The sequence below is a fragment of the Notamacropus eugenii genome, chromosome 4 (assembly GCF_028372415.1).
Source record: "Notamacropus eugenii isolate mMacEug1 chromosome 4, mMacEug1.pri_v2, whole genome shotgun sequence".
NCBI classification, from domain to species: domain Eukaryota; kingdom Metazoa; phylum Chordata; class Mammalia; order Diprotodontia; family Macropodidae; genus Notamacropus; species Notamacropus eugenii.
The window spans coordinates 75891319-75904370 of NC_092875.1; the positions used below are offsets into that span (position 1 = coordinate 75891319).

Consider the following 13052-nt stretch of genomic DNA (forward strand, 5'->3'; position numbering starts at 1 on the left):
TCTGTAGAATGAGCTGGAGAAGGAAATGGCCATCCACTCCAGTATCTCTGCCAAGAAAACCCGTTTATGGGGTCACAGAGAGTCAGACACAACTCAACAACAGCAACCATTGGAGACATGCATGGTCATATGCCCCAGGCCATAGAGAATCAGGGAGTACTATTAGGGTATCAGCCCCTTGAGGACAGGCTTGATATTGCTTCCGTTTCTGTTTCCCCATGGGATAGCACAGTGCCAGGCACAGGGTGACTTCACAAAGGACTGTTGAGATCAGCTTAGCTACCCACTTTTTGTGGGGCAGCATTTGGTGGAACTAGGTGGGGTAGTCAATCTTCAGGACCACTGCAGACAAGGAAGTTGTAGTGCAGCCTTGGGGCAGGTGCATTGGATCTGGGACCCACCTGCAGATCTTGAGGCAAGAAGAGCTTAAAAGCAGCTTCTAGGAGGGTGGAAGAAGACTATGCCAGGGTGCCAGGGAAACTACTTTCTGGGACTCACTTGTTTTTTTCCAGGTGTATTTTTATTAAAGAGATTGTTTTTTTGGCTCATTGGTCTCTGAGTGACCCATCTCAGCAGATGTGGAACCACGATTTGGAGTTTACCCATTGCCAAGTAGTGGCAACTGAGGCCCAGAAAGGGTAAATGAGCTTCCCAAGGTCATTCGGCTAATAAACTTTGGAGATAGGACTCAAACCTGGTATCCTTATTCCCATTCCAGTGTCATTTTTTCCCCTACTATCCTGTTTACAATGCTTTCTCTCCCCCTTCAATTTCTCCTTACTTCAAACCCATGTCTCCCAAAGACCAGTTCAGGCATTATTCCAACAGAATTCAGCTGCTGCTTTTGACATTAAATTGTAAGATCCTTGAGGGCAGGGACTGTCTTTTGTCTCTTTTTGTGTCCCCAGTGCCTACCACAATGCCTGGCATACAGTAGGTGCTTATTAAATGTTTATTTATTGGTTGATTAGACTCATAACCCCTAGTGAGGCAGTATGTTGTGACAGAAAGAGCCCTAAGCTGAAGTCAGAAGACCTGAAGGAGAATCCTGCCTCTGCCACCTGTTGTCTGTGTGACCTTGACCAAGTCGCTTCCCTTTTCTCTGGGCCTCAGATGCCCAAACTATTAAAATCAAAGTTTTGACCAGATTATCCCTTCAACTTTAAATGCTATAATGACTCCAGAGTTCCCACAGGACAGGGGTGATCTAGGTCTTAGAATCATGCTAGCACAGAACTTACAATTGAGGTGGCCTGGCCCTTCTTTCTACAGACTGGGAAAGTGAACTCTTGAAAGGGGAAGAAATCAGATCCAAGCCAGAGGAAAGTCAGTATGCTGATGATCCTGGGCCTGCACAGACGTGACAAGCCTGGGCCTTTATTCCTTTCTTTCCTTGAAGTCAGAGGACCTGGCTTTGAATCCCTGCACTCCCTAAGTAAATGTGTGACCTAGACCAAGCACATCATGGGACTTCTCAGGGCCTTGGTTTCTGTATCTGTAAAATGAAGGACTTGGATGAGACGGTCACTAAGATCCCATATCCCCCTCTCTCTGTTTCAGGGTTCTGTGTCTTGGTCCTTCTGGAAACTGCTGTAGCCCAGAACCCCAAAGGTAAGTATGCTTGAACAACGTCCCATTCACAGCTGGAGACTGAGGGAAACCCAGCCAGGGAAGAGAGAGGCCTGATGTTCAGAGCAGGGCATAGACAGAGGCTGCCTCGACAACTCAACAAATCCACTCAAGTCCCTTGAGTCATATCCCCTTTCCAGTACTGCCATCCTGACTTGAGATTGAATCCCTGCTCTGTTACTGGCTAGCTGGGTGGTCCTGAGCAAGGCAGGGCCTCAGTTTCCTGATCTTTAAAATGGGGGTTACAATACTTGTGCCATGGACCTCACAGATTTTTAGGGAAAGCACTTGATATGCTTTAAGGTGTGGTGGAAATATGTTATCTTTGTAAAAATCATTAGTACCCTCAGTGCTTCCTCTTCACCCCAATTAAATAATGAGCAAAAAACAATCTACTGTTGGCCTCCTTCCCCTTATCTGCCAGTTAGACAGTTAGTTGAGCTCCTAAGCTAGGGACTCCCTGTGTAGACATGTAGGTGCAGACATGACGCTAACAGAATATAACAAGGACTAGTCCTATGGAAGAAGCAGCTGTCAGTTTCCTCATCTGTAAAATGGGGGTAACAATCACTATGTGTTATGCCTTACAGGAATGTTGTGGCAGATGTACTTTATAAACCTTAAAGCATGTTAGAAATCAGAGTTGTGACTGTCAGTTTTATTCCTCTGACTAGATTCTCAATGTCGTCATCGGTGTCCCCAGAATGCCACTTGTATCAATGGGACCCACTGCACCTGTGATGATGGATTTGCTTCTTCAAGTGGGGAGAAATACTTCAGTGACTCTCTGGAGCTCTGTGATGGTAAAGAGGCCTCACCCACATTAATCCAAGAGTTGGAACAAGAGAGAGGGAGAGGAGTGAGAGGGAGTGAGGAACAAGGAACTCTACTGAGAGGCTGCTTTTTCGGAGAAGAGGGGAAGTGGTGGAGGCAGGAGATAGGGGAAGAGGGAAAGAGAAGAAGCAGGAGCAGAAGGGTGGCCTGCTGTGATGGGGTCAGGATGCTGGTGGACCTCAGTGGCACCTGGGAACCTGGGAGACCCTAGAATCTCATACTGCTGACCCACTAACTTGCTGTGGTCACCTAAGTCATATGAATGCCTGAGTTTCCCCTTTCAACAAATGGGAGCTATGCTTGGTGTTTGAAGAGATAATTCCAACAGATCTGTGATGTCCTCAGTTTGAACATTCCCTCCAATAAAGCATCTCCCAACCCTGCCATGCCTTCCCGCCCTGGGTGACTCTTGTCCAAGTCCTGTCCTTGAGTTTGACACACACAAAATTGTGGTTCTCCCCAAGGTTCTGAGGCCTTTCTCATTTTCTCCTGAAAAGGAGGAGACTCATGGAGCATTCTGAATGTTCACCTGTCACCTTTTGATGCTTACTGGCTGTGTAACAAACTCTGTTTGCCTCCATTTACTCAACTGTAAAATGGAGATCATGGTAGCACCTACCTCAAAAGGTTGTTGTAAGGATCAAATGAGATAACATTGGTAAAAAGTACCTGGTGCTTAGTAGGTGCTGTGTAAAAGCTTATTCACCACCGCCATCACCACCACCACTGCCGCCACCACTGTGCAATTCTCTATTTCTCTGTATCTGAAACACATTTTAAATTCTTCAGAGATCCTTGAATTCATGTCTTGCAGCCAAACCATAAGACTCATAGAATATTAGCTTATTAAAGAGGGACTTTTGTTCAGGAGAAAAGACTGAGAAACTTAAAGGAGCCTTACAGTTTCTTGAGGGCAGTCCAGCCTGCTCTCTCCCTTCTGTTCAATTCTAGGCCAACTCATTGTCCATTTGTAGTGTCTGTCCCAGAGATGCATGCTGATGGATAAGTTCAATAGGTTTTCCATGTAACTGCCTACCTACCTGCCTAATCCTTTCATTTGTCCACAATTTCATTTCTGTAGTACTTCTAAAGTTTCTATCCTTCCAACTGAGAAGTTCAAAACATTGACCTGTCTCCTTAACACCCTCATGCCCCTGACCCTCTCCCTACTGGGGTCTCAGCAGGGCACTTGGCCTCCTGCTCTGCTGAGAAGATCAAGGCTCTTGATCAGAGTTCCCTCTCCTCCTGGACATCATCCTTCTCAGACCATCCTCTTCTCCTGTTCTTCTCTTTCTGGGGAAGACATAGCTCTTTCCTTGCCCAGGCCAGCCTCCTTACTGGTGCCCTCCACCTCATCCCCTCCCCTCTCTCCTGGAGCTGGCCCTGGAGACCATAACCTGACCCTCCCCCTCCAAATCAGCCTCTCCTTAGCTATCAGCTTCTCAAATCTCCCCTATCCTCAGGAATCCCTCTTGGACTCCTCAATTTACCTCCTCTATCTTTTCTCTCTTTCACTGTCAGAGGCCTGAGAAGAGTTGTCTGTACTTATATACCAGCAGGAAGGACTCAGAGAGAATTCAGAGATGAGGCTTGGCACTGTCCCTGAGCCCACCCCCTTCCACTACCTTACTGATCTTTTTTCTTTTTCTTTTTTTTTCAATTAATAAACATTTCTTTCCTCTTCTTCCCAACCTCCCCTTGGAATTGAAAAAAAAAAAACCAACCCCAGTAACAAACAGCACACTGTAGTCATATGAAGCACATTCCCACATGGGCTGTGTGCTCTTCTTTATGATTCATTCTTTTTTTTCTTCTCATCTTATGTTGCAGATGTCAATGAATGTGTACCACCCATTAGTGCCTCTTGTGGTCTGAATGCAGACTGTGCTAATATGGAGGGAAGTTACTACTGCACCTGTGCCCCTGGATATGCACATCCTTCTGGGGAGAAGACATTCCCAAATGCCACTATGAATGACTGTCAAGGTACAAGGCACCCCTACATTCTTTGGCGAGCCTGGGAGTCACTGAAGGGCTCTTTCTGCTGAGCTGAGGGCAGAGAAGCCCCTCCCTGCATGGGCCACCTCTGGCCAGTGCCCTTTGCCTCCTCATGTGGGCCCCCTCTGACCTTCCCCAGGCCCATCCCTGACTCAGGCTCTTTCTGTTCAGTGCTCTTAGCTCCTCACCACAGGGACCACCTCTAAGTCCAGGGAACTCTCCTCTTCTCCTTATTGTGTCCATCCCGGCTCAGGCCTCCTCAGGAAACCTCATTGAAGTACTGTGGCCAGACCTTGGCTCAGGGTTGGGAGGTTCAAATCTCTTTCCAAACTACAACACAGAAGAAGGAATTGAGGCCACAGGATTCTTACCTGTCTGGCAACACTGCCCCACTCTTTAGGAGACGGAAGGAGGAGGAATATTTTGGAGGGGACTAGACACTCATTTCTCCCTCCCAGTGCCCTGCTCACTGGACTCTCAGAGAGGGGTCTGTGGCACTGAGAAGCTGGGGACCTTGGAGACTCATGGAGCCAGTATGTGTCTAAAGGGAAACTTGAACCCAGGTTTTGAGCCATTTCATTTCTTTTCTTATGTCCTTTCTTTCTCGCCCCACCCCCATCTGCCCCATCCTGGGAGGACCAACAGGGACCTCCAGCCTGAGAGGAGGAGGGATCATTAGAATTAATGCCAAAATTTCCACAGCACTTCAGGTTTACAAAGCCCTCCCTTCTCTCTGATTTCACCTCCCATTTACACTGCATTATTTGGATAATTAAATTCTGTCCCAGAAAGGGACAGAAGAGGATGGTGTCAACCAATGAGACAGGGATTGGGGGGAATGGCCAGACATGAGATGGAGCCTCCCTCCTCTCCAGATGGATGAGCTTGTCCAAGACCACACAGAGCCCCACTTCACCCCATCAAGGGGGCAGAACATCTGGGTCACTAGGGAGGAGCCTGAGGGTCCCCTCAGCCAACATGAAAGAGAAGACATTTATGAAGCATTTACTATGTACCTAGCAGTTCTTTAAGTGTTGGAGAGAGTGAAAGAGAGAGAGAGAGAGAGAGACAGAGACAGAGTGTATGTCACCTGCCCTCAAGAAACTTCTGTTTTACACATGAGAAGGAGTACAAGTCTTGGGGCTTCAGCCCCAAATTCAATGACACAAACTTTCTTTAGAATCTTAGGTCATTTAACCTCTCTGAGCCTCAGTTTCCTCATTTAGTCTTGCACCAGATGATCTCTAGGATCGCTACCAACTCTTTTGTTCAGTTGTTTCAGTCATGTCTGACTCTCTGTGACCTCCTTTGGGGTTTTCTTGATAGTGATACTGGAATGGTTTGCCATTTCCTTCTCTAGCCCATTTGACAGATGAGAAACTGAGGGAAACAGAGTTAAATTAGTAGCCCAGAGTCACATAGCTAGTAAGTATCTGAGCCAGGATTTGAACTCTAGAAAATGAGGCTTGTTGACTCCAGACCTGGTGCTCAATACACTGAGTCACCTAGCCTCCTAGCTCTAGTCACCTGTAATAAAAGGGAGCTCTGCTTTCTGGATCAATTCATCAAAGAATGGAGCAGAGAGATGAGGGTCCCTGAAATCATTAGTTCAGGAGACCCAGGACAAAGAGGGAAAGAGATTCTTAACAGAAAGTATGGAGGCTCCAGGGCCTAGTTCTATGTCCAGCCTAGTTCCACCCTCTTCAGGAGCTGGATAGTGGCAAGAGATGCTGGTGTCTTGATGCCCCTCCCAGATCTCTGTTGTGTCCAAACTAGGGTTGGTCCTCATCTCCTTTCCCTTTCTCTTACAGACATGGATGAATGTCAGCAAAATCCCTCATTCTGTGGTTCCCATGGGCTCTGTATAAATATGCTCGGAAGTTATATATGCAAATGCAATCCAGGCTTTGGCAACAGGAACAAGAACCAGATTATGGACTGCATTGGTAAGCCCCTGTGGGAGGCAGCCCAGGGACTCCCAGGGATGAACTGAGGCCTTCAGGGTATCTATGAGAAGCCCTCTGGGTGAGCCAGACAAGGATCAGGGTCAAGGTAGGGAGCAGTTTGTATGGGGAAAGGGTGATGCTTCCCCCAGAAGTCAGAGCCAAGAGAGTTAGGGTAGAGTCACCTGGGGAATTTGGGCTGTTCTCCAAAGCGTAGGACAGGGAGTAAGCTACAAAGAACTAATCCAGGAACCTCTGATCTGGGAGAGGAAGCTTGGGCCAAAGCACTTTAGGGAACAGAAGGTGGGCAAGGCCAGCTGGACACCCTGGAGCCTGTGGGCACAGAGGCAGCAGCAATGGCCTTGGGACAGGACTCTTGGTCTGACCCCCTGGCACTCCCTGCTACAGGACCATGGATAAGTCCCTCACCAGGTCCAAGCCTCAGGTTGCTCATTTATAGAACACCCATTCTAAGGGAGAAAGAAGAAAATAAATATTTATGCAGGCATGATGCTAAGTGCTTTATAAATATAATCTCATAACAACAACCCTTGACAGCTGGGTGGCTCAGTGGATGAGGGCTGGGCCTGGAATCTCTAAGAATCATCTTCCTGAAATCGTGTGGCCTCAGACATTTACTAGCTGCGTGACCCTGCACAAGTCACTTGAAGTTCCTCATTGGTTAGAGAATACAGGGGCTCACACCCCCATGGGCCTCTCTAGCACCCTCTCTGTGGACCTTGATTTTGTTTTATGCCCTACACTCAGACTGTAACACCAATGGAATATTGGTGTTAAAATATAGACCTTTATTTTCCCAAAGTAAAGGGTCATTAGAAGAGACTGGTAATTTCTTGAACTCCAGTTTGCTATCCTTTTCTGCTTAACTTGGAGGCCAATGTACTTTCTATCTGTACTGTCTGTCTCCAATATACATAATGATGAGCATGTTCTATAGGTTTTCCATCCAACTGCCATGTCATAATCTGGGCAATAGATGGCAAGGTGAGATGGAGAAGCAGGGTTCCCCAACCATGGCTCACAGGAGAATGATTTTCCTGCTCAACACAACTTTTATTTGTAAATCCTATAAAACTGAAAAAACAAATGAACCTTTCTGCCTCTTCCTGCTCCTCCCATGTCCAGGGGCCTGGCTTCACTCTCCCCCATCCTGAACTAACCCTAGAGGCTAAGTAGGGTTAAGGATGCCTTTTAGAATGAATAGATTTGTCTGGTTTGGGATAAAATCATTTAAATGGCACAGTGGAGATACTGTTGACCTGGGAATCAGGAAGAACTGAGTTCGTATCTAGCCTCAGAGTCTTACTAGCTAGGTGACTTGGACAAGTCACTTAACTTCAGTTTCCTCAACTGCAAAACGAGGAGAATTACAGCATCTGCCCTGAGAGGTGTTGTGAGGATCAAATGAGATAATGTTTGTCAAGTGCTTAGCCCAGTAACTGGCACATAGTAGATACAATGGAAATATTCGTTATCATTATGTCACTGAGCTCAATGGCATCTGAAATGGAGACTCATCTTCTTCCAGAGATGAGGAGGAGCATGGGTGTAGCACAGCTTCCTTCTCTGCCAATGCAGAATGTAGAGGAAATACAAGTGTGTCTGGGGAGAGGGGAGGGCAGGATTTTCTCCTCTTATCTCTTTCTGTTACTCAGAAACATCTGATTATGACACTTAAGATAAAAATGAAGCCTGGTTAAAAACAGAGTCATAGATGCAGCTCTGGAAGGGACCTAGAGGACATCTAGTCCAATCCATGCATTTGACACAGTGTATCATTTGACTTTTCATAGCTGCATATATGTGTTACAAATTGAGAGTGTGGGGTGGGAATAGGGGAATAGGGGAGTGCATCCTTGGGAATTGGCAGTTCTATTTTGTTTTGTTTTTAAAAAGAAAACATTATCAGGAAAATTTCAAAAACAAGAGACTGAATCCCAAAAAGCATGTGACTTAGCCATTGTAAGGCTGGTGGAGGACATCTCGTGGTGGCTGAGAGCTGGTGTGAAATGTGGCAACAGCACTAACTCTGCAGTCACCTGTGATGTTTAATGCCTTGCCTAAGTCTCTATACCTCTCTGATCCTCAGTTTTCTCAAGTATTGGACTATATGACCTCTAGATTTCTTTCCAGTTCTACAATTTTACAGTAAAAAGGAGCAGGGGGAAGGTGAGGGAGGGAAGGATGCCACTTGGCCAATCTCACCCAAAGAAGGAAACAGAAGGAAATTAGTTTCACTGGGATCGTTGCCTCAGGAGGCTGAGGCCAGGGAATGATAAGGAGACTGAAGGGAAAGATCTCAAGATTCCAAGGCTTGACATGCTTTTCTCCAGACCAGTTCCCATCTTCCCCAGCAGGCAGACAGGGGCAAAACAGGCCAGGGGGGTTAGGAGCCCCTCCTCAGTCTCTGTTGTGTCTGAACTATTGTTGCTAATTACTCCTGGTCCTTCCCTTTTGGAAATAAAAATGAATGTAAGAACAAACCACTCTGTGAGACAAATGAAGTCTGTGAGAATACTATCAGAAGCCATGTATGCACATCCAAGAAGCCATGTATGCCACATACATCCATGTATGCACTTGCCAAAAAAGGACCAGTTTAAGAACTGTATAGATAGACCCCAGAGGGAGGCAGCACAGGGACTTCCTGGGAAGAACTGAAGTACTCAGTGTATCAATGAAAAGCCTTCAGGGTGATCCACCCAAGGCTCATGACCAAGGCAAGAAGTACCTTGGACGGGAAGGGGTGATGCTTCCCCCAGAAGTCAGATTCCAGGAAAACAGGGCAGGCCCACTCAAAGGGGAACTTAGATTGCTCTCCAGAGCTTAGGCTGGGTTAGAATGAGGAACCTCTGAGCTAGAAGAAGTTTGGAACCAAGTGCTCTAGGAAACAGAAAATGGGCAGCACTAGTCAGATGCCATCAAACCTTGGAGACCCTGTAAGCCCCGAGGCAGCCCCATATCTGTCTGGTGGGAAAAATAGGGCCCCTAGGTTTGATGCATTGGCCCTGTCTACTTGGGTTCATGGACAAGTTATTCACCCCCTCTGAGGCTGAGGGGGCTCATCTATAGGACTCCAGGCCCACCTCCCAAGGGTGTGGTAAAGAAAGGCTTTATTACTCTAAGGTGTCAGAAAAATGGTGACTGTTATTATCCTGCCTGTCTGATTTTGCTTTGCCACAGGGAGCCCAACCAAAAGGGCTTCCTCCATGGTCCTTGTGTAATTCTGACGCAAAACTTAGACCACTTCCCCTGACATCTCTCTCCCTCTTTAGATCCCCAGACCATCTTTTTTCTATCATGGATTTCCCTGATCATAATTTTCCTTCTTTTGTTTGGAGCTCCTCATTGGTTCTAGAATACAGAGGGCTTACTCCCCCATGGGCCACAGAAGGTAGCACCTTCTGTGAGGACCTCAGTTATGTTCTATGTCTCACAGTCAGGCTGAAACACAAATGGGACGTTGGTATTGAAAATACAGACCTTTATTTTTTTAGGGTCATTAGAGGAAATTGTCATTTTCTTGAACGCCACTCTGCTATCGTTCTCTGCTGAAATATGAGCCTAATTCACTTTCTATGTGTACTGTCTATCCCTAATATATATACAATGTTGAGCATGCTTTTTAGTTCTTCCATCCAACTGCAGGTCATAATGTGGGCAATAGACATTCATCATCCACTCGGTCTTTCCTGTGTGGATGGTCAAGCCAAAGTCTTTTGAGTGGTTATGGATTGGGGAGATTCAAAGAAGAATACTACAGACCCTTGCCTCAAGAAACTTACAGTTAAGCGAAAAGGTTATAGCAAAAATAAGAATAATAAAACTAGAGGGTGATAGGATCTCCCCATGAAAAATCAAAAAAAGGCCAAAAAATGTGTATTAGCAAATTTGAACAATGAGAGAGATTTCTTAGAACTGGGGCAGAGGGGAGGGAATCAGGGAGTATTTCAGCAGAATTTTAGAGACTGGGGAGACTGCTGCAGTTTTCTCCTTATATCTCCAGTGCCTGGCATACAGTAGGCACTCAATTAAGGTTTGTTGAATTCACCTGGAGAGGCAGAAATGAGGAGACTATGTGCTCCATGCAGGGGATACAGCCTGGGTAGATCTATAGAGGCAGGAGATGACAGGATGAGAAAGAGAAGCAGGGCTTCCCAACCACGTCTCATGGCAGAATGCTATTCCTACTCTACAAAACATTTACTCTTGTACAATTTTTACTCTATTGTCATTTATAGTCTTAGAGCTGCTTAGAGTACTGAGAAGTTCAGTGATTTTCCCAGGATCGTACATGTCTTCTGACTCCAAGGCCAGTTCCCTGTCCACTATAATATTGTGGCCTCCCTAAGAGCATTAGCAGAATATTTAAAATCCAAAGAAAATGAAGCCCAAAGAGCTTGTGATTTGAGGTAGCTGGTGAGCACGGTGAGCATTGGACTTGGAGTCTGAAAGACCTGAGTTCAAATCCAGACTCAGATGCTGTGTGACCCTGGGCAAGTCACTTAATGTCTGCCTGCCTCAGTTTCATAGCCTGTAAAACGGAGACAATAACAGCAACTAACTCCCAGGTTGTTGTGACAATCAAGAGAGATCATACGTTTAAAGTGCTTTGTAACTGGAAAGCACTACTGAAGTGCTAACTGTAATTATAATTTTTATCCATAGGCAGGTAGTAAGTAGCTGCTGAAGAAAGTCTTGTTATCCCTGGGAGGCCAGTGGTACAATGGGAAGCACTGACTCTAGAGTCTGAGGAGGGAGAATCAAATCCCATCTTTGATACTCACTGGCTATGTGAACCTGGAGAAGTCATTTCCTCACCCTGGGCTTCCCTTTCTTTATCTGTAAAAGGAGGAGGTCAGGATGGTTCCCCAGCTCTAACCATGTGATCCCATATCCTGGATCAGTCACAGATTCCTGTTGCCTGATTTTAACTGGGCTTTGCCTACTAGACAATAGTCCTTTTATTTTATTTTCATTTCTTCCTTCCTTTCCTTGTTTCATTCTTCATTGGTCTCCCAATATCATCATTGTGGAAATACATCAGCCACTTATGACCCCAATCCCACTACCAATTTATTGGCATGGAATTTTCCTCTGTTCCATTTCTAACTGGGGCCAGTTTCCCCATCCTTAGGCAACCTGGAAACCCTCCCCTTCTATGAACTCATTCTCCTGGTGCTAGACTTAGTGTGGACACTTAATTCACTTTATCCCTTTTGTAACTCAAAACTCTACAACTCAAGTAATCCACCTCAGCCTTCCTCTCAGGTAACAGGGATTACAGGGCATCCTACCTGGCTAAACCTTTTATTTGTTTGCAATTTCAAATCTGGAATATTCTTAAAGTTTCTACCCTTCCAATGGCGCAGTTCAAACCCTGCCCTATTTCCTTAAAACTCTGATGTCCATGACCCTCCTTGGATCTCAGCAGAGGCTCTGACCTCCTACTCTACTGAGAAGATCAAAGCTGTGCTCGCAGAGCTTCCTCATCTCCTAGAATCATAACTCCCAGACCCATCCACTTCTCCAGTCTCTCTGTTTCTGGGGAAGAGGTTTTTCCTTGCCCAGGCCAGGTCCTTTACTGATGCCCTCAATCTCCTCCCATTTCCTCTCTCCTGGAGCTGCCCCTGGAGACTATGACCAGACCTTCCCCCTCCAAATCATCAGCCTCTCCTTGGCCATTGGCTCCTCAGATCTCCACCACACTTAGGAATCCCTCCTGGCCTCCTCAAGTTACCTCCTCTATATTTTCTCCCGTTTATTGTCAGAGACCTGAGAAGAGTTATCTGTACTTATATCCCAGAAGGAAGCTCCCAGAGAGAATTGTGGGAGGAGGCTTGGCACTACCTCTAAGTCCACCCTTTCCACTTTTTTTTCTTCTCTTACATTTTGCTTGTTTTTTTTCAAACAGGAAGCATTTCTTTCTTAGTCTTCCTACTCTTTCGAAAAAGAAAATGAAAAAGAAAATCCTTGTAACAGCATAGTGTAGTCAGATGAAACAAATTTCCACATTGGCCATGTGCTAATAAGTATGTTTCATTTCATTTTTTCTTTTCTTTTCTTATGTTGCAGATGTTAATGAATGTGCACCACCCATTAATATTTCTTGTGGTCAGAATGCAGGCTGTGTTAATACAGAGGGAAGTTACCACTGCACCTGTGTCCCTGGATATGCACTTCCTTCTGGGGAAGAGACATTCCCAAATGCCACTATGAATGACTGTCAAGGTATAAACCTCTCCTGCATTCTGGGTCTAGCCTGGGAGTCACTGAAGGGCTCTTTGTACTGAGCTGTAAGCAGAGAAGCCCCTCCCTGCATGGGCCACCTCTGGCCAGTGCTCTTTGCCTCCTCATAAGGGATCCCTCTGACCTTCCCCAGGTCCCTCCCTGACTCAGGCTCTCTCTGTTCAGTGCCCTTAGCTCCTCACTGCAGGGGCCATCTCTAAATCCTGGGAACTCTCCTCTTCTCCCTACTCTGTCCATCCCAGCTCAGGCCCCCTCAGGAAACCTCATCCAAGTGCTCTGGTAAGACCTTGGCTCAGAGCTAGGAGGTTCAAATCTCTTCCCAAGTTACAACCCAGAAGAAGGAATTGAGGCCACAGGAGCCTGACCTACCTGGCAACG

The 13052-nt window shown here is 46.2% G+C and overlaps 1 protein-coding gene across 1 annotated transcript in view; it reads left to right on the forward strand.

Annotated features, from left to right (window-relative positions):
* Positions 1–790: 790 nt before the first annotated feature.
* LOC140502247 (adhesion G protein-coupled receptor E3-like) overlaps positions 791–13052 on the forward strand; it is a 58430-nt gene continuing 46168 nt past the window's right edge. The window contains exons 1-6 of the mRNA XM_072606538.1: positions 791–857; positions 1561–1611; positions 2304–2432; positions 4294–4449; positions 6273–6407; positions 12501–12656. Of these exons, the coding sequence (XP_072462639.1) occupies positions 791–857; positions 1561–1611; positions 2304–2432; positions 4294–4449; positions 6273–6407; positions 12501–12656 (694 nt within the window). The remainder of the gene's footprint in view (positions 858–1560; positions 1612–2303; positions 2433–4293; positions 4450–6272; positions 6408–12500; positions 12657–13052) is intronic.